Source organism: Cetorhinus maximus, chromosome 18, assembly GCF_964194155.1.
Source record: "Cetorhinus maximus chromosome 18, sCetMax3.hap1.1, whole genome shotgun sequence".
NCBI lineage: Eukaryota > Metazoa > Chordata > Chondrichthyes > Lamniformes > Cetorhinidae > Cetorhinus > Cetorhinus maximus.
The window spans coordinates 925,021-946,682 of record NC_135896.1 but is presented as its reverse complement, the minus strand read 5'-3'; the positions used below and the strand labels follow the sequence as shown (position 1 = coordinate 946,682).

Here is a 21,662-nt window from a genome sequence, read left to right as displayed (position 1 = left end):
ACATAGCTGGCTAAATGCCAGTGTTGTAGCTGTACTGGAACAGCTTGGCTAGGGGCGTGGCAAGTTCTGGAGCACAAGTTTCCAGTACTACTGCCGAAATATTGACAGGCCCCATAGCCTTTGCACTATCCAGTGCCTTCAGCTGTTTTTTGATATCACGTGGAGTGGATCGAATTGGCTGAAGACTGGCATCTGCGATGCTGGAGGCCGAGATGGATCATCCACTTGGCACTTCTGGCTGAAGATTGTAGCAAATGCTTCAGCCTTATCTTTTGCACTGATGTGCTGGGCTCCTCCATCATTGAGGATTTGGATATTTGTGGAGCCTCCTCCTTCAGTGAGTTGTTTAATTGTTCACCACCATTCATGACTGGATGTGGCAGGTCTGCAGAGCTTAATCTGATCCATTGGTTGTGGGATCGCTTAATTCTGTCTTTCACTTGCTGCTTATGCTGTTTGGCACTCAAGTAGTCCTGTGTTATAGCTTCACCAGGTTGACACCTCATTTTTAGCTATGCCTGGTGTTGTTCCTGGCATGCCCTCCTGCACTCTTCATTGAACCAGGGTTGACCCCTTGGCTTGATGGTAATGGTAGAGTGGGGGATATGCCCAGCCATGAGGTTACAGATTGCATTCGAGTACAATTCTGAATGAGGTGATCTCATTGAAAGTTACAAAATTCTTCCATGGCATGACAGGGTGGATGTAGATAAGATGTTTCCCCCTGGCTGGTGAGTCTAAAACCAGGGGACATAATCTCAGGATAAGGGGTAGGCCATTTAAGGCTGAGATGAGGAGGACTTTCTTCACTCAGATGTGTGGTGAATCTTTGAAATTCTCTACCCGAGGGGGTTGTGGAAGCTCAGTCATTGAGCATACGCAAGACAGAAATCAATAAGGTTTCTGGAGACTAATGACATCAAGGGATATGGGGATAGCGTGGGAAAGTGGTGTTGAGGTAGATAATCAGACATGATCTAATGCTCGATGGGCTGAATTGCCTACTCCTGTTCCAATGTTCCCATATATTCTACAGTTCTAAAAGAGGTAGCAGCAGGGATAGTGGATGTAGTGGTTATAATTTTCCACAATTCTCTTGATCCTAGAGCAATCCCAATAGATTGAAAGTTAGCAAACATAACTTCGCCATTCAACAAAGGAGGGAGAGAGAAAATAGGCCAGTTAACCCAACATCAATCGTCAAGAAAATGCTCAAATCTATTATTAAGCAAGTCTTAACAAAGTACTTGGATCAAAGCTTGATCAGACAGAGTCAATATGCTTTTACAAAAGGGAAATCATGTTTGACAAATTTATTAGTGGATGTAACTAGTAGGGTAGATAAAGACGAGACAGTAGATGTAGTATATTTGGAGTTCCAAAAGGCATTTGATAAGGTGTCACAAAAAAAGGTTAATATGCAAATTAAGTGCTCAAGGAGTTCAGGATAATATATCATCATGGATGCAGGATTGTTTAATGTGCAGAAGGCAGTATATCGTGATAAACAGGGCATTTTCAAGTTGACAGGTCATAATTAGCAGAGTTGTGCAAGGATCAGTGCTGGGGCCTCAGATATTTACAATCGATATTAATGGCTTAGACCAAGAGACTCAGGGCAACATGTTCCAAGTTTTCTGATGATAGGTGGGAATGCAAGCTGTGAGGACGACAAAGAGGCTGCAGAGATATGGACTGGTTAAATAAGTGGGCAACAAGGTGCCAAATGGAGTAGAAGGTGGACAAGTGTGATATTATTTATTTCAATACTAAGAATAGAAAAGGTGAATATTTTTTTAACAAGTGTGAATCAAATGTTGAGACTTGGGTGCACTCGAACAAGAAACGCAGAAAGTTAGAATGCAAGTACAGCAAATAGTTAGGAAGGCAATTGGCACGTTGGCTTTTATTGAAAGGAGTATAAGAAAAAGGACGTCTTGCTACAATTGTACATGGCTTTGGTGAGATCGCACGTCGAATACTGTGCACAACTTGAACCTACCAAAAAGGAACAGAAGCAGGTCATTCAGCCCCTTGAGCCTGCTCCAATTTGAGTCTCCAATCTAAGGAATGATATTCTTGCACTAGAGGCAGTGCAGCAAACATTAACTTAATTGGTCCCTGGGATGAGAGCGTTGCCCTATAATGGTGGGCTAAGTAAATTGGGCCTACACTCTCTGAAGTTCCCTGGCTAGGGAACATAGAATATGAGGGCACAGCATCGGGATACAACATCGGTCATTCAGAACCAAGATGAGTTTCTTTACTCAAAGGGTTATGGGAATTCTCTATCCCATAGGGTATCAATCCCTGCTTTGAATATACTATTCTCCCATAGGATAGAGAATAGTATATTGAAGGCAGCATTAGATAGGTTTTTGATCTCTAAGGGAGTCAAGGCATATTGGTTAGCAGGCAGTCAAATGGAGTTGAGCTGAAGATCAGCCATGATTGTATTAAATGGTAAAGAAAGGCTTAAGGTGGCATATGGCTATTCCTGTTCCTATTACTTTTATTCTTATGGAACTCAGTGCAGAGAAATATGAGGCAATATTTTAAAGAAAATATGATACGCCATACGCTAAATAGTAAGAGTAGAGAGCCTTAATTGTTCAACGACACAAATCTTTACACACGAGAAGAGAAGTGGATAAAATTGTTAAATAAAAGGTACATAGGGTCCAAAACTTCACAAATTGGGGCACAGGGTACTACAGCAAAGAACCAACACTAAACCCATATAAATAATTAGTTAGTTCACTATTGGAATCAAATGTTCAGTTTGGATGTTTTATTTTAGGTGGTAGGTTAAGGCCATGGAGAGGGTGCAGGAGAGATTCACTGAGATAGCCCATACATGAGAGTCTTTAGTTACAAGTACAGACTTATTATGACGGGTTTTTATAACACAGAAATAGCCAAAAAATGGATGCCACTGCTGGGCAGGTTGGTATCATCAAACAGAATAAAGCAATAGCTGAGAAAATGTACTGAACACTGACGATGTTCGGACACGGAATTCCATACCCTCACCCCACCCCACAGCAGGGGAAGCTGAATGCAGCATAGCTTTTTTTAAAAAACAGAAGTGGATAAATATTTGAACGAGGAAAAAGGTGAAGGGGATTTTGTGAAAAAGGTGGAGAAGTGGAACAAAATGAATAGGCCCTTCAGAGAGCCACAAAAGCACGATGAATATTCATCAAAGAGCAGTGCATTTGTATGTTGAACACTTGGGACCAAAGTGTGCCATTACCTTTTATACTCTTGAATGACATTCAGGACTTTGTCAGAGAGCCGTTCTTCATTCTGAGAGAATCTGCAAAGTTCTTTCAGTTTATGCTGAAACTCTTCCACTTTTGGCTCCTCCGCTAAAATTGAAGACCTGGCGATCTGAAACAAAGAGTTAGGTACAAAAGTGTTGCTGAGGTTGGAGAAGGCTTCGGGTGGTGTAGCCCAACTTCATTGTGGGCTCCACTTTTGTTCTCGAGATATATTTTGCTGATTTTGAACTTCAGCACAGGGAACAGTCTTCAAAATGGAGTCTGGAAATAGAGGTTTGGCAAGTTGCAAGGACTGCTCAACCTCAGGAATATGCAGAATGGCCAATTTGGTCCTACACCCCAGCTTTTCCCCCGTAAAGTACCACATAAAAGGCTGGTTAACAAAACTGAAATACATGGAATAGGAGGGTCAGTGTTTAATTAGGTTTAAAAATTGGTTTAAGGACAGAAACAGTGAGTTGTGGGAAATTGTTGTTTTTCAGGTTGGAGGATAGTAGACAGGGGGTTCCCAAGGGTCAGTGCAAGCTTCACTGCTTTTTTTGATATATATATATATATATATATATATGAATGAATTGGGTATTGAAATACAGAGCAAGACTTAAAAATTTGCTGATGATACCAAACATGGAGGAGTGGCAGAGTGCAGATGACACAAATTGTCTGCAACAGGACACAGATAGGCTAGCAGAACGGGCAGACAAGAGGCAGATGGAATTTAATACAGAGAAGTGTGAGGCAATGCACTTTGGCGGAAGGGATAGGGAGAGGCAACACAGACTTAATGGCACAGTTCTAGAATTTACTGGAAGAAAAGGACCTGGGGGTGCAAGAACATCGATCTTTGAAGGTGGCAGGATATAATGAAAGAACAGCTAGCAGAGCATAAGGGATCATGGGCTTCCTAAGTAGAGGCATTGAGTACAAAAGCAGGGAAGTCATGCTGAACCTTTATGAAGCTCTGGTAAGGCCCCAACTTGGGTATTGCATCTAGTTCTGGTCACTACACTTTAGGAAGGATGTGAGGGTCCTTGAGAGGGTGCGGAGGAGATTTATCAGCATTGTTCCGGGAATGAAGTAGGTGTACAAGATTATGACAGGCTTAGACAAGGTAGACGAGGAAAAGCTGTTCCTATTAGCTGATGGTACAAGGTCTAGGGGACACAAATTTAAGGTTTTGGGCAAGAGCTGCAGGGGGAATGCGAGGAGAAACTTTTTTACACAACAAGTGGTAATGACCTGCAACTCGCTGCCCACATGAGTGGTGGAAGGGGACACAATGATTTCAAAAGGAAATTGGATGGGCACTTAAAGGAAATAAACCTGCAGGGATATGGGGATCAGGCTGGGGAGTGGGATTGACTTCTCTGCTCCACAGAGGTCGGGGATGGACTCGATGGGCCGAATGGCCTCCTCCTGTGCCAGAAATGACTCTGACTCTAATCTGATGATGAGTACTTTTGTTATTCTATTCTTTTCGTTCTACCATCTTTTGGTATTTTGCTTGGTATTGTAAAGCTTGCCTCAATTTGGCCCTTGTCCGTGACAAAAGTTGATTTTAAATAAGTAAACCTTAGGAAACTTTTTCAATTCAATCATCTGCAAATTTTGAAATTGTACTCCAAATTGTACACCAAAGTTCAGGTCATTTTGTTTTATATTTATAAAAAACAAGAAAAGCAATGGTCCTAATACTGACCTCTGGGGAACCCCACTAAAACAAAGCAGTTGACAAAGCATATGGGATCCTGGGCTTTGTAAATAGAGGTATAGTGTATAACAGGTCACTTGAGGACAACCTTTCTATCCAACAAGTGTTTAGAATTTATAATGCACTGCCTGATAGGTGGTAGAAAGTTTCATTTGTAACTTTCAAAAAGGGAAATGGATAAACAGCTGAGGAAGAATGGATTTCAGGGATTTGGGGAAAGAATGGGGAAGAGGGACTAACAGAATTTTTCTTCAAAAGAGCCAGCACAGACTCGATGGGCCTTTTGGCCTCCTTCTGTGCTGCACTATCCTATGATTTTATTTCAATGATTTCACACATCTCTGCAGTCAGAAACACCCATTCACCACCACTCTCTGCCTCCTGTCCTTCAGCCAATTACATACCAAGTTATCAGCATCCCTTTAATCCCATGCACTTCTATTTTCCATCAAGTCAATAGAGGTTCAAATTCCTTTTGAAAGTCCATATGTACATCATCTATTACACTACCACATTAACCCTTGCGCAACTTTGAAAAATTTAATCAAGTTAGTCAGGTACAATTTGCCTTTAACAACCCATCGTGGTTGTCCCTTATTAAACCATGCTGCTCTGGGTGAGAAGTTTTTTTGTCCTTGACAATGCTCTGTCTTTAACTCACACTTACACTTCTCTCTATTTCTTTTTCTTTCATGATTTAATTTTGTAGTCCCTCTTTGATTTCCTAATTGCTTTTATTCACTTCTTTCCTACTCTTTTGATATACTCTTTTTCTTGTTCGTTGTCTATTTACTCAGAGTATGCCTTTTTATTTTGTTTGAATTTTGCCTCATCTCTTTATTCATCCATGATGTTTCTTTGTTGGCTAGTTTGTACTTTTGGTTTAGCAGAATATATTTCTCCTGAGTCCAATGATTACCTTCTTAGATATTTCACACTCTTTTGTCATTATTTTTTCTGCTTTATCTTCCCCAGTTCTATTCTCAGCTCCATAAAATTACTTTGGTCTTTGTCTTTCTAAATCATTTTTCTTTTGTTCTTGAACAAGGCCAGCATTTATTGCACATGTTAACCACCCTTGAGAAGGTGGTGGTGAGCCATCTTCCTGAACTGTTGCAGTCCATGTGGTGGTGTAGGTATACTCATGGTGCTTCTTTCTGTTATGGATTGATACAACTGAGTGGCTTGCTCAGCTATTTTAGAGATCAGTTAAAAGTCAAGCACATCGCTATGGGTCTTGGGTCACATGTAGTCGAGGTCAGGCAAGGATAGCAGATTTTCTTCCTGAAGGACATTAGTGAACCAGATGGGTATTTACCACAATCTGGTAGTTTCACCATTATTGATGAGATTTAACATTTTATTATAATTTAATTAATTGAATTTAAATTCCCCCTGAGGCCTTGGTGGCATTTGAACTCATGTGATTGAAGCATTAGTCCAGTCCCTGGGATTACTAGTCCACCAACATTACTTGTTTGCTATCATCCCCATTGTCTTAAATCTTGTTATGTTATCATTATTGCCTGTATGTTCCTCCACACTTGCTTCACTTTTCTGCTCTGGTCAATTCCCATTCTTTAATCCAACAGTGGTTTATTTTTTCCTGTTGCCTGATGTATTGAGTGAGAAAGGAGTCCTGGATACACTGTAAAAGGTTCAGTCACTTTTCCTGCCTCTGCTTGCCAGGTTATTTGGAGTAGTTGAAATCTCCCATAATAATTTTTAATTTGCTTTTACTAATTTCATAAATTTGACTACATATTTCTTGCTCCACTTTCCTTCCATTATTAGTTACAATCCCTTTTCTTCTGCCTCAATCCATATAGATTTTTGACCTCAATGCTCTTTATGTCCCTTTTTTGAACTGCCATAATACTGTCTCTAATTTGCACAGCTTTCCCATCCACCCTTCTTGTTTTCATATCCTTTCTGAATACCTCATATCCTGAAATATTGAGTTGTCAATCCTGTTTTATTTTAAATGTTGCTATGTTTCTGCTTTTCCTGCTACATCTGGCTCCTTGCCACAAATTAACAACTTCAAATTTTGCTTTGGATGCCCGTGTACATTGCTGTGCAGCCACATTTTAAAAAAACATTTATAACTCTTATGCTTCATGCATTTGTGCACTATGGAAGGAGATAGTGAGTGTGATCCCACTCAGGATCAGTACTGGGGAGCCAGGATCTTGGGAATCAATACAAAAGCAAAGTACTGGGGTTGCTGGAAATCTGAAATAAAAACTGCAAATGCTGGAAACACTCAGCAAGTCTGGCAACATCTGTGGAGAAAGAGAAAATGTTTCAGGTCTGGGAACTTTCATAGAAACATAGAAACTAGGAGCAGGAGTAGGCCATTTGGCCCTTCGAGCCTGCTCCGCCATTCATTATGATCATGGCTGATCATCCAACTCAATGGCCTGCTCTCACTTTCTCCCCATATCCTTTGATCCCTTTTGCCCCAAGAGCTATATCTAACTCCTTCTTGAAAACATACAATGTTTTGGCCTCAACTACTTTCTGTAGTAGCGAATTCCACAGGCTCACCGCTCTCTGGGTGAAGAAATTTCTCCTCATCTCAGTCCTAAATGGTCTACCCCATATCCTCAGGCTGTGACCCCTGGTTCTGGACTCCCCCACCATCGGGAACATCCTTCCTGCATCTACCCTGTCTAGTCCTGTTAGAATTTTATACGTTTCAATGAGATCCCTCCTCATTCTTCTAAACTCCATTGAATATAGATCTCATCAACCTAATCTCTCCTTATACGACGATCCTGCCAACCCAGGAATCAGTCTGATGAACCTTCACTGCACTCCCTCCATGGCAAGTATATCCTTTCTTCGGTAAGGAGACCAGAACTGCGCATACTACTCCAGTTGTGGTCTCACCAAGGTCCTGTACATCTGCAGTAAGATAGACATCCTTGCTCCTGTACTCAAATCCTCTTGCAATGAAGGCCAACATAGCATTTTCCTTCTTAACAGGATGCTGCTTTCATCAGGGCTGAGAAAAGGTAGAAAGAAGTTGGCTCAGTAACAGAAAACAGGAAGTAGTGGTGAGCAGTTGTTTCTCAGACTGGAAGGAGATAATCAAGGGGGTCAGCGCTTGGACCACTGCTTTTCTTGATCCAATTAATGACCTCGACTTGATTGTACAATGCACAATTTCATTGTTCAGATGACACAAAATTTGGAAGTATTGTGAACTGTGAGAATGATAGAGGACATAGGCTGGTAGAATGGGTAAACATGTGGCAGATGACATTTAATGCCGAGAAGTGTGAAGTGATATATTTTGGTACGAAGAATGAGGAGAGGCAAGATATAAAGGATATAATTCTAAAGTGGATACAGAGCCAGAGACACCTGGGGACACGTGTGCACAAATTGTTCAAGGTGGAAAGGCAGGTTGAGAAAGTGGTGAAATAGGCTGGCGGGATCCTGGGCTTTATAAACAGAGGCATAGAGTACAAAAGCAAGGAAGTGACAGTGAACCTTTATTAAATACTGGTTTGGTCTCAACTAGAGTACTGTGTCTAGCTCTGGCCACCACATTTGGGTGCAAAAAAGATTTATGAGAATGAATCCAAGGGATGAGAGGCTTCAGGTATGTGGATAGATTGAAGGAGCTTGAGTTCTTATAGAGAAGGTTGAGGAGATTTGATAGAGGTGTTCAAAATCACGAGTGTTTTGGATGGAGTAGATAAAAAGAAACTGTTCCCATTAGCAGGAGGGTTGAGAAACAAATGGCACCGATTCAAGGAGAAAGGCAAAAGAACCAAAGGTGATGAGGAAAAACTTTTTTTTTAAAGGCAGCATGTACTTAGGATTTTGAATGTACTACCCGAGAGTGTGACGGAGGCAGATTCAATTGTGACTTTCAAAATAAATTGGATAATTATCTGAAGAGAAGAAATTTGCAGGCCCTTGGAAAAAGGGTGGGTCAGTGAGACGAGCTGAGTTGCTCTAGCAAAGAGCAAGCGTGGACATGATAGACCCAATGACTTACTCCTTTGTCGTAGTCATTTTATGATTCTATGATTTCATTTCCGACTTACCAGGCATTTACGCCATGCAGTTTCTAGCTCATTCTCATCTGGAGGCTGCATATCCAGGCTACGTAGCCGGTCCTGTAACTCGGCAACTTCTTTCTCCAGCTGCTCAGCCCTGGACTGGAATTCCAGCACAGAATGGAGTCCAAGCTCCAGTGGCCCCTGATCCTGCTTACACTTCAGTCTCAGATTATCCCAGTCACTCCTCAGCTCCTCTAGGTCTCTGGTGATGTGCTCAGCACCCATGGGAGACGTGTTGTGTATTACAGCCTTTGCCTGAGCCTGCAGATTGTTCAGCTCTCCCTCCTTGCTGCTGACTGCATCGCTCAGCTCCTGTCAATGGAGGAATGAAGGTTAGTCCAGGTTAATCAAAGCATCTGTAGGACAAAGTCTCAGAGTTTGGAGGTTGCAGCTCATAACTTCACTCCCAGAGTAGGATCACAGGAACAGGAGGTGGCCATTTAGCCCCTTGAGCGTGTTCCACCATTCAGTTAGATCATGGTTGATTTGCAACCTAACTCCACATACCTACTATTGGCAAACAAAAACCTATCAATCTCAGATTTAAAATTGATCACTGATTGAGCATTATCTCCTATTTGCAGAAGAGTTCTAAACTTCTTCTACCCTTTGTGTGTAGAAGAGTTTTTTTTAATTTCACTCTGTAAAGTCTGCTCTAATTTTTGACAATCCCCCCTCATCCCAGACTACGCAATCAGCAGAAATAGTCTCTACCTATACTCTTTGTTCCTCTTAATATCTTGAACACTTAAACATCACTTAACCTTCTAAATTCCAGGGAGTACAACACTAGTTTGTTCAATCTCTCCTTGTAGCTTAACCTTTGGAGTCCAGGTCTCATTCTGGTAAATCTACGCTGCACTCCCGCAAATATCAATATATCATTCCAAAGATGTGGTTGCCAAATTCCTCATAGCACGCTAGGAGTAGTCTGACTAGAGTTTTGTATAGCTGAAGTGAAACTTCTGCACCACCCCCTCCCCCTGTATTCTAGTGCTCGAGACATAAAAGCCAGCATTTTAGCCTTTTTGAATATTTCCTGGAGCTGTTCACAACATTTTGATGATCCACAAACCTGGACTCCCAAGTCTCTTTGGGCCTCCACTGTTTTAAGCTTTGCACCATTTTAGAAACTACTCTGTTCTATCCTTTTTAGGTCAAATTTGAATAGTTGAGGCTCCAATACAGATCTTTGTGGTACACCACTAGTCACAGCCTGCCAATTAGAGTACTTGCCCATTCTGTCTCCTGTTACTTAGCCAATTTCCTAACCAGCTCAAAAATATGCCTTCAATTCCACAAAGTTCAATGCTGAAATGTTAGCTCTGCTTAGTGGGTAGTACTCTCACCTCTGAATCACAAGGTTGTGGCTTCCAACCCCACTCCAGGACTTGAGCTTACAAAAAAAAAAGCCAGGCTGATACTCCAGTACAGTACTGGGGGAGTGTGGTACTGTCAGAGGTGTTGTCTTTCAGATGAGATGTTTAACTGAAGCCCTGCCTTCCCTCTCAAGTGGACATAAAAGATGCAACTACACAATTTTGAAGAGCAGCGGAGTTAACCCCGATATCCCGGCCAATATTTATCCCTCATCAAGATGACAGACATTCCTCTGTTTGGGAGTTTGCTGTATAGCAAATTGGTTCCGGAGTTTCCCACATTACATTACATTTCAAAAGGTACTTGACTGGCTGTAAAACCCTTTGGGACATCCTGTGGGCACATAAAAATCTATGAAATGTAACTCTTTCTTTCTTTCTAGCAGTCCCTTATGAAAGACTTTATCAAATGCCTTCTGGAAGACACAGAATCACACAGTGCAGAAGAGGCCCTTCAGCCCATCGAGTCTGCACCAACACGTGAGAAACACCTGACCTACCTACCTAATCCCATTTACCAGCACTTGGTCCATAGCCTTGAATGTTATGATGTGCAAAGTGCTCATCCAGGTACTTTTTAAAGGATGTGAGGCAACCCACCTCCACCACCCTCCCAGGCAGCGCATTCCAGACCGTCACCACCCTCTGGGTAAAAAGGTTTTTCCTCACATCCCCGCTAAACCTCCTGCCCCTCACCTTGAACTTGTGTCCCCTTGTGACTGACCCTTCAGCTAAGGGGAACAGCTGCTCCTATCCACCCTGTCCATGCCCCTCATAATCTTGTACACCTCGATCAGGTCGCCCCTCAGTCTTCTCTGCTCCAACAAAAACAACAAGCCCATAGAAATAATAGCTAGAGAATTTCTCCTATCCACTATTTTTTTTTAAATTCATTCATGGGGTGTGGGCTTCGCTGGCTGGGCCAGCATTTATTGCCCATCCATAGTTCCCCTCAAGAAGGTGGTGGTGAGTTGCCTTCTTGAACTGCTGCAGTCCATGTGGTGTAGGTACACCCACAGTGCTATTAGGGAGAGAGTTCCAGCATTTTGACCCAGCGACAGTGAAGGGACAGCGATATATTTCCAAGTCAGGATGGTGAGTGACTTGGAAGGGAACTTCCAGGTGGTAGTGTTCCCATGTATCTGCCCATGTCCTTCTAGGTGCAAGTGGTCAAGGGCTTGGTGCTGTCGAAGGAGCCTTGGTGAATTCCTGCAGTACATCTTGTAGATGGTACACACTGCTGCTACTGTGCATCTGTGGTGGAGGGAGTGAATGTTTGTGGATGTGGTGCCAATCAAGCGGGTTGCTTTGTTCTGGATGGTGTCAAGCTTCTTGTATGTTGTGGGAGCTGCACTCATACAGTCAATTGGGGAGTATTCCATCAAACTCCTAACTTGCACTTTGTAGATGGTGGACAGGCTTTGGGGAGTCAGGAGGTGGGCTACTCGTCGCATGATTCCTAGCCTCTGACCTGCTTTTGGAGCCACAGTATTTATATGGCTAGTCCAGTTAAGTTTCTGGTCAATGGTAACTCTTAGGATGTTGATAGTGTGGGATTCAGTGATGGTAAAACCATTGAATGTCAAGGGGCGATGGTTGGTTTCTCTCTTGTTGGAGATGGTCATTGCCTGACACTCGTGTGGCGCGAATGTTACTCGCCACTTGTCAGCCCAAGCCTGGATATTGTACAGGACTTGCTGCATTTGGCCATGGACTGCTTCAGTATCTGAGGATTTCCAAATGGTGAACATTGTGCAATCATCAGCGAACATCCCCACTTCTGACCTTATGATGGATGGAAGGTCATTGATGAAGCAGCTGAAGATGGTTGGGCCGAGGACACTGTCCTGAGAAACTCCTGCAGTGATGTCCTGGAGCTGAGATGACTGACCTCCAACAGCCACAACCATCTTCCTTTGTGCTAGGTATGACTCCAACCAGTGGAGAGTTTTCCCCATGATTCCCATTGACTCCAGTTTTGCTAGGGCTCATTGATGCCACACTCAGTCAAATGCAGCCTTTATGTCAAGGGCAGTCACTCTCACCTCACCTCTGGAGTTCAGCTCTTTTGTTCATGTTTGAACCAAGGCTGTAATGAGGTCAGGAGCTGAGTGGCCCTGGCGGAACCCAAACTGAGTGTCAGCGAGCATGTCATTGCTAAGCCAGTGCCACTTGATAGCACGGTTGATGACACTTTCCATTACTTTACTGATGATGGAAAGTAGACTGATGGGGCAGTAATTGGCTGGGTTGGATTTGTCCTGCTTTTTGTGCCCAGGACATACCTGGGCAATTTTCCACATTCCCAGGTAGATGTCAGTGTTGTAACTGTATTGGGACAGCTTGGCTATGGGCGCAGAAAGTTCTGGAGCACAAGTCTTCAGTACTGTTGCCAGAACATTGTCAGGGCCCATAGCCTTTGCAGTATCCAGTGCCTTCAGCTGTTTCTTGATATCACGTGGAGTGAATCGAATTGGCTGAAGACTGGCATCTGCGATGCTGGGGACTGCAGGAGGCCGAGATGGATCATCCACTCAACACTTCTGAAGATTGTAGCAAATGTGCTGGGCTCCTCCATCATTGAGAATGGGGATATTTGGAGCCTCCTCCTCCAGTGAGTTGTTTAATTGTCCACCACCATTCATGACTGGATGTGGCAGGACTGCAGAGCTTAGATCTGATCTGTAGGTTGTGCGATCGCTTAGCTCTGTCTCTCACTTGCTGATAGACCTCTTCACAAAGTTCAATCAGGTTCACCAGACATGACCTATCTTTTACAAATCCATGCTGACTCTCTCAGGTCAGCTGAAAATTTTCAAGGTGTTCAGACACTTTATCCTTTAGACTCCAGCAATTTTCTGACAACAGTTATTAGACTACCTGGTCTATAGCTCTCTGAGTTTCCTCTCTCACCTTCCTTAAATACAGTAGTGGAGTGACATGCGCCTTTTTCCAATCTTTTATAGTTTTATTTTGGCTCTTGCCTCTTCTTTTTAGTTATCCATTGCTGATTTTTTTGGCAAGTAGGGCTCTTGCCCTTTCGGAATATAAACTGGATCTGAATCACATTAAATTCTCCCAGGAGGTCTTGTGACACACTGGGTAGTGTCCCTGCCTCTGAGCCAGAAGCTCAGGGTTCAAGTCCCGCTCCAGGACTTGATGGTCAAGGAAGATGTGTTCATAATGCTGCCAAACAGGTATCAGCTTGTAATTATTCCAACATACACCAATGGCAGGCATTAAGAGAGGGAGAGGTTCCTGGTCAGCCATGTGATGGAAAGAAATTGGAGCCTCTATCATCACAATCCATATCTCCAGCCCAAAACATGTATATAAAAGTATATGTTGCCACAGCAATTCTGATCCCTTGGGGGGGCCGGTTAGTTCAGTTCGCCGGATGGCCAGTGTGGATCAGATTGGTGCCAACAGCAAGAGGTTCAATCTCCGTTCTGGCTGAGGTAGTTTCAGGACCTGCCTCCTTGACCTACCCTTGGTGGAGGCCGTGGAGCTGTGGGTCATAACTGCCTTCGGGCAGAGGACTCAAAGAGAAGAAGAAATTCTCCCACTGATCTTTAGTTGTTTTATCCATTAATAAATTTATCCTGTTTATTGTGGACAGTATCTGTCGCATCACACCGAAGTCAGCCTAACCTGAATCTACAATCTTAGCAGCGGTTTCATGTTTCTCTCTTGCACATACTACGTTGAACTTGATCATATTATGATCATTATTAGAGAAATGTTCACGCACAAATAGGCTAATTAAATAAATGGCTGAATGTGCAGAAATATTGACTAGTATTTTTCAGGGAGATTAACATGATAAACATGGCAGTAGAAGAAATCAAAAAATAGAGAATTTTTTGGGGGGGCAGTGGGAAGATAATTGATAAACGAATCAAAATTGCACAAGAACACAAGAATCAGGAGCAGGAGCAGACCATTTGGCCTCTTGAGCCTTCCCTGCCATTCGATAAGATCAGAACTGATCTAATTGTGGCCTCAACTCTACTTTCCTGTTGACCCACATAACCCTCAATCCCTTATCGATTAAAAATCTAACTCAGCTTTGAATATGTTCAATGACCCAGTCTCCAATGCTCTGTATGGTAGAGAACTCCACAGGCTAACGACCCTCAGAAAAAAAATTCTCATCTCAGTCTTAAATGGGAAACCCATAATTTTTAAACTCTGTCCCCTAGTTTTATACTACCCAACAAGGGGAAACCATCCTCTCAGCATCCACCCTGTCAAGTCCCCTCAAGATCTTATATGTTTCAATAAGATCACCTCTCATTCTCCTAAATTCCAATGGGTATAGGCCAAACCTTATCAACATTTTCTCTTAAGATAACCTCTTCAGCCCAGGGATCAATCGAGTGAACCTTTGCTTAACTGCTTCTTATGCAATTATATCCTTTCTTAAGTAAGGATACAAAACTGTACAGTACTCCAAGGTCTTACTAAGGCCCTGTACAGCTGTGGCAATACTTTGCTAGTAATACAGATCATAAGGTAAGTATTGGAGTTTGTTACATTAAGTTTAAATCAAAGCCACAGTTGGGGAATTACAGTTCCTGGCAGGCCTCAGAACTTCTGCGCATGCACAGGCCGGGAAACAGCCGCACATGCACAGGCCGGGAAACAGCCGCACATGCACAGGCCGGGAAACAGCCGCACATGCACAGGCCGGGAAACAGCCGCACATGCACAGGCCGGGAAACAGCCGCACATGCACAGGCCGGGAAACAGCCGCACATGCACAGGCCGGGAAACAGCCGCACATGCACAGGCCGGGAAACAGCCGCACATGCACAGGCCGGGAAATAGCCGCACATGCACAGGCCGGGAAATAGCCGCACATGCACAGACCGGGAAATAGCCGCACATGCACAGACTGGGAAATAGCCGCACATGCACAGACTGGGAAATAGCTGCACATGCACAGACTGGGAAACAGCCGCACATGCACAGACCGGGAAATAGCCGCACATGCACAGGCCGGGAAACAGCCGCACATGCACAGGCCGGGAAATAGCCGCACATGCACAGTTTGTCCATTTTCACATCTTTAGGCTGGAAACCAGCCCTGCACACATGTGCAGAAGGAAAGGAAGCAAAGAAGTGAAATGGTGCAAAACTGCAGGTCAGGTGACCTGAACTGGAGTGCCATTAGAAGGAAGGTGTCCCAGGGAGCAGGACAGAGGGACGGGGACAGGGAGAAGATCCCAAACCAAAGAGTGAGACAGAAAGAGGGGTCCCATAAGACAGTCCCAGGCAGGGACCAAGACAGGGAACAGAAAGAGGCCCCCGAAGGAAGTCTCAGGTAAGGGACAAGGACAGGAATCAAAAACCATTCCTGATAAGTAAAGTTGAAAGAAAAGAGCAGAGGCTCCTGAGTTAGAGAAAGCTGCAGGTAGCAGACTTGAAGCAAAGTGGACTCCAGAGAAGCCCAGAAGATATAAGAGCGCATCGGAAGGTTGGTGACTCTGTGCTGCGGGCCATAAGGGCAAAGGTGCCTTTTTGGAGCAGTGGTGTCTGCTTGTCACAGCTGAAGATCTGAACATGTGCTTGGAAGGTGAAGCTCTAGAACACTCGAAGATCCAGGGGAAAGGAATCTCGAAAGGCAAGATTGAGACCCTGGAAATGGGTCCTTGTTGAAGCCGTCCAAGTGGGAGCGACGTTGGAAGAGCGTTCCCAGGTGAGTTCTTCAAATGTGGAGATTGGAAACCCTCGTCAGAAAGAGAGTTTCAGTGAGACTAGTTGGTTCACAATGCAACAAATGTCTGGATGGGTTGTTGAGAAATCCATGGAATCTGCTTGGGTCACATCTGTCATTTACTTTGGAGTGTGGTGTGTCTGACCACAGTTTGCCAGTTGGTTCACATGTGCTGCATACTTACCCTGCATATTATTAATTCTACGTGCCTGCAAAGATGTAGCTGGGGTGAGGGAATAGCGAATATTTGAATCATTTTCTTGTGTTTGAATTGAGATCTTTCCAACTTTTTTTGTCTGGTGTAACATAGTTCATTTTTCTTGTTTAATCAGTGTTTTATTCTGTGTTAAAATTTCATCAGCAGATTCCTGTGAATTTGTTCAGTAACTTTCCTCCACAGTTTCAAAATAAAAGTTAGGATCTACCAAGCCAGGTTTCACTCTGGGATCTGATTTGTCCAGTATAAACACCAACTGGGATCGTAACAATAGGAACACAGGTCTTAGGAGGAATAGGCCACTTGGCCCCTCGAGCCTACTCCGCCATTCAATATCATGGCTGATCTAGTTGTAGCCTCAACTCTACTTTGCCCCCCATAACACTTGACTCCCTTGTCCATCAAAAATCTGTTTAACTCTGCGTTGAATAAATTCAATGATCCGGCCTCCACTGCTCTCTAGGGAAGAGAATTCCACAGACCAAGAACCCTTGGAGAAAGAATTTCTCCTCATTTCAGTCTTAAAAGGGAAACCTCTTATTCTTAAACTGTGCACCCTAGTTCTAGTCTTCCCCCACGAGTGGAAGCATCCTGCCAGTATCTAGTGTGTCCAGTTCCCTCATTACACAATACTAGATCTAAAATAGCTTCATCCCTAGTTGGTTCCAAAACGTATTGGTCCAAGAAACTGTCACAAAAACATTCAACAAACTTACCTTCCAGACCACTCTTGCCAATGTGATTGTCCCAGTCGACATGAAGATTCAAGTCCCCCCAACAGGGATTTCATTGCCCTTGTTACAAGCTCCGATGATCTCTTGTTTAATGCTCTGTCCAACCGTATAATTACTGTTAGGGGGCCTATAAACTACTCCCACCAGTTTTTCTGACTCTTCTATTCCTAATTTCCACCCATACTGATTCTACTTCATGATCTTCTGAGGCCAGATCCCTTTTCTCTAAAGGTCCTTATGTCATCCTTTACTATCAGGGCTACCCCTCCTTCTTTGCCATTTTGTCTGTCTTTCCAAAACATGTATACTCCAGGGTACACAATTTCCCGACCTTGGTCACCTTGTAACCATGTCTCCGTAATTGCAATTAGATCTAAATCATTAACCTCTATTTGTGCCACTAGTTCACCTATCTTATTGCAGATGCTTTGTGCATTCAGATAAAGAAATATTAATTTCATATTTTTTACTTCTATTCCCTGCTCTGACTTTATTCATTGATGTACAATTGTTGTTAAATACTCTGTCCCTTCCTGTCCCATTCTTCTTGTCTTAACCCACATTGCTATACTCTTCCAACCCCTCTTTGGATTCCTAAATCTCTCTTCAACCAAACCCTCCCCCCGACCCCTCTGTTAGTTTAAAGCCCTAGTTATATGATTGGACAGGGCACCGGTCCCAGCCCAGTTCAAGTGTAGCCCATCCCAACGGAATAGCTCACTCCTCCGAGTACTGATGCCAGTGCTCCATGAATCAAAACCCCTTCTTCCCACACCATACTTTGAGCCATGCATTTAATTCTCTAATCTATTTAACCCTATGCCAATTGGCGTGTGGCTCAGGTAACAAACCAGAGATTATTGCCTTTGATGTTCTACGTTTTCATTTGGACCCTAACTCCTCAAATTCGCTTAGGTAGAACTAGGAATGATGTTCTGCTATGTCGTTGGTTCCTACATAGACCACAGCAACTGGATTCCCCCCCTTCAAGTTCCTCTCCAGCCCAGAGCAGATGTCCCAAACCTTGGCACTGGACAAGCAACACAACTGTTTGGACTACTGCTCTTGGCTACAGAGAACTGTGTCTATCCCGCTGACTATACTGTTCCCAACTACCACTGCATTCCTATTAATTCCCCCTACATGAATGGTTTCCTGTACCATAATACCATGATCAGTTTCCACCCTGCAGCCACTGCTTTCATCCATACAGGCTGCAGGAACCTAAAACCTATTGGACAATTGCAAAGGCCGAGACTTCTCCACTTTTACCTTCTGGGTCCCCATATCTGCCTCACTCACAGTCATACCTTCCTGTCCCTGACCAAACCAAAAGACCCTATCTTAAGGGATGTGACTGGTACAAAAGTGTCCAGGTAACTTTCATCCTCCACGATGCATCGCAGTATCTGCAGCTCAGCCTCCAGCTCAATGACTGAGCCAAAGCTCCTCAAGCCACAGGCACTTATGACAGACGTGTTTTCCCTGAATTACCCCGACATCCAGAAACTTCAACATTCTCCGGTTGCAACACATCACCTGCTCTGCCATCTCTGTGTTAATTAATTTATTTTCAATTAATTTATAATTAAGAAACACTGCTACTGCTAGTAAACCTTATAACAACAAATAATACTCTACAATTAACTAATAAATTACACAAGTTTTGAAGATAAACAAGCAAATTATTCACAAGCCAATCAGTTATCTGTTCTCCTGTAATTTCACACTTGGATTTCTCTCTAGTGCAAAGCGGCTGTATTCTGAGTCACCGGTTCCTAAATGTCCTCATACTTGATCCTCTTGACCCACCCCATAAACACATGTGAGAGGAACAAATAAAAGGATGTGCTGATGAGGTGAGATGAAGTATGTTGGGAGGAGACTCATGTGGAGCGTAAGTGACCAGTTGGGCTGACTGGTTTATTGTTTGTGCTGTAAATTCTGTGGAAACTGATTTAACTCCCCAACACAATAAACATAGAATGGCCTGTGCTTCACACACACACACAAAAGGAAATCCTACGCTCTAACCGAAGGCACAAGGAGGTAGTTTGAGAAGATTTTGGGAAGGATATGAAGGCATTAGAGGGGGTGCAGGAAAGATTCAAGAGAATAAAGTTCCTCATCCCTGAAATCAGTTGGATAGATTGGAGAATTTGGGACTGTTCTCCTTCGAGAAGAGAAGGCTGAGAGGAGATTTTACAGAAGTATTCAAAACCATGAGGGGTAAGGACAGAACAGATAGGGAGAAATTGTTCCCATTAACAGAAGGATACAGAAGCAAAGGGCACAGATTTAAGGTAATTGGCAAAAGAAGCAATGGCGACAGGAGGAAAAACATTTTCACACAGTGAGTGGTTAGGATCTGTAATGCACTGCCTAGGATTGCAATGGAGGCAGGTTCAATTGAGAAATTCAAGGGGGAATTAGATTATTATCTGAAAATAAATAGCATGCAGGCCTACAGAGAGAAGGCAGGGGAGTGGCTCTAGGTGATTGCTCCTCAGAGAGCCACCCAGACGTGATGGGTCAAATGGCCTTCTTCTGTGCTGCAACCATTCTAAGATTCTTTTCAGTGAAGGAGAGGTAGCAAGGTCAAGTAGTTTCGGAAAGGAACATCTGTAAGATGCGTTCAGTCATGCCTTATGCTGTCTGATGGCCAAGAACTAGGGAAACACCTGCTACCAGACTATAGCCGCCAATCACAACGTAGAATGAATTTGACACAGACAGGAAATACATTTACATTTCAAACACTTCCAGGACAGGTACAGCATGGGATTAGATACAGAGTAAAGCTCCTTCTGCACTGTTCCCATCAAACACACTCAGGGCAGGCTCAGCATGAGCTAGATGAAGATTTTTTTTTTTAAAGAGCGCACTAACTTAGTGATTATGATACTGCGCCAACAGCCCCCAAGTCACAAACTCAACTCCCATCGTGTTAAAAGTTGTGAAACCATTTTTCCTGTCAGTAAGCTGTGATGGAGCTGACTCTCAACAGTAACAGTTCTAGAGGAAGAAGGTGTCTGAGGTATCTCACCCAAATGCTCATTCCTCATGTGTGTCCCCAGGTATCAACAGGATTTATAATCACAAAGAATGATCCTGTCCTGACCACTGAGGAAAATCTTGCAATATGAAGGTTAAGCTGGCTGGTTGGTTGGTTGGGTTAAGATGCCCAGCAGTTTAAAAAAAGGAAAACTGATTGGGCTGGAGTTCAATCCAAGGTATGGGGAGAAAAGTTGAATTTTGATGCATTATAGAGGATTCTGAATATTTTTCCTGTTGTTTGATGGTAATATGTTTGAAAGATACAATGGTTATTGGTTTGAAAGGATCATTTACCTTCAATTCTCTAAGTGATCCCTCCATGTGATCCTTACTGTTTTTGTGTGCATTGCAGTTGTTATATTTTTCCTTCATGGAATGCAGCCAGTTTTGGAATTTCTCCAGATTGTCTGTGTATTGCTGATGCTCTTGTACAAATGCTTCCAAAATTTTCACCTTTTTCTGAAACAGAAAAACCAGATCTGAAATCAAGCAGCATTTCATTCACTATCAGTTTCTTCCTTTTCCAGTTATTTACCTCTGGGGCCAACATTAGCAACTCCACCCCCACCCTGTCCCAGAACCAGTGAATGCCCCCCCTCACCTACACCCTGAGCTGACAAATGTCTCCCTGGGTTGGCAAATGCCCCCCTCACCCTCTGTCAGAGCCAGACTCTGCCTCCCCTAATGATCTATCCCAGGGCTGGCAAATGCAACTCCCCCACCATCGCCCCCACTGTCTCCCAGGGACGGAAAATGCCCCTCCCATCCTCTGCCGGGGCCAGAATCTGCCCCCCTCACCTTAACTTCTGGGGCCAGCGCCTGCCTCCTGCCACCCTCTCCTGGGGCTGACATTTCTAATATGTCTTCCTTTTCCTTCAACCGATGATTCTTCAACTGTGTCTACTCTATTTCCTGCACTTCTGCTCTCAACCTTTCCCTTCCCTCCCAGAACCATGATAGGGTTCCCCATGTCCTCATCTTTGACCCCACCAACCTCCTTATTCAACAGATCATCCTCCACCATTTTTGCCACTTCCAGCATCATGCCAACATTTCCCCTCCCCCCAGGCATTCCGAAGGGACCATTCCCTCCACGACACCCAGGTCCACTCCTCAGTCAACCCTAACATCGCCTCCCTATCCCAAGGCACCTTTCCATACAAGCACAGGTGGAGTAACACCTGCCCTTTTACTTCCTCCCTTCATATTGTCCAAGGCCCCACTCCTTCCAGATGAAACAGCAATTTACCTGTATTTTTTAGAATTTAGTCTACTATATTCCCTGTTCAATGTGACCTACATTAGGCTGACCAAACATAGGCTAGAGGACTGCGTTATGGAACACCTCATTCTGTCCGCAAGTGTGACCAAGCTTCCGGTCAACTGTCATTTTAATCCTCCACCTTGCTCTCATGCTGACCTTTCTGTTCTCTGCCTTCTGCAGTGTGGCAAGAAAACTGAACGTAATCTGAAGGAAACAGC

General features: G+C 43.6%; 1 protein-coding gene across 7 annotated transcripts in view; it reads right to left on the bottom strand.

The window, feature by feature from the left end:
• Nucleotides 1-21,662, bottom strand: part of syne3 (spectrin repeat containing, nuclear envelope family member 3) — a 99,778-nt gene that overhangs the window by 53,424 nt on the left and 24,692 nt on the right. For 6 of the 7 annotated variants that reach the window (XM_078561930.1, XM_078561932.1, XM_078561933.1 and 3 more), the window contains 3 exons: nt 20,475-20,639; nt 9,060-9,386; nt 3,257-3,393 (listed from right to left, as the gene is read on the bottom strand). In XM_078561930.1, the coding sequence (XP_078418056.1) occupies nt 3,257-3,393; nt 9,060-9,386; nt 20,475-20,639 (629 nt within the window). The remainder of the gene's footprint in view (nt 1-3,256; nt 3,394-9,059; nt 9,387-20,474; nt 20,640-21,662) is intronic. The other variant, XM_078561936.1, reaches the window with a different exon arrangement.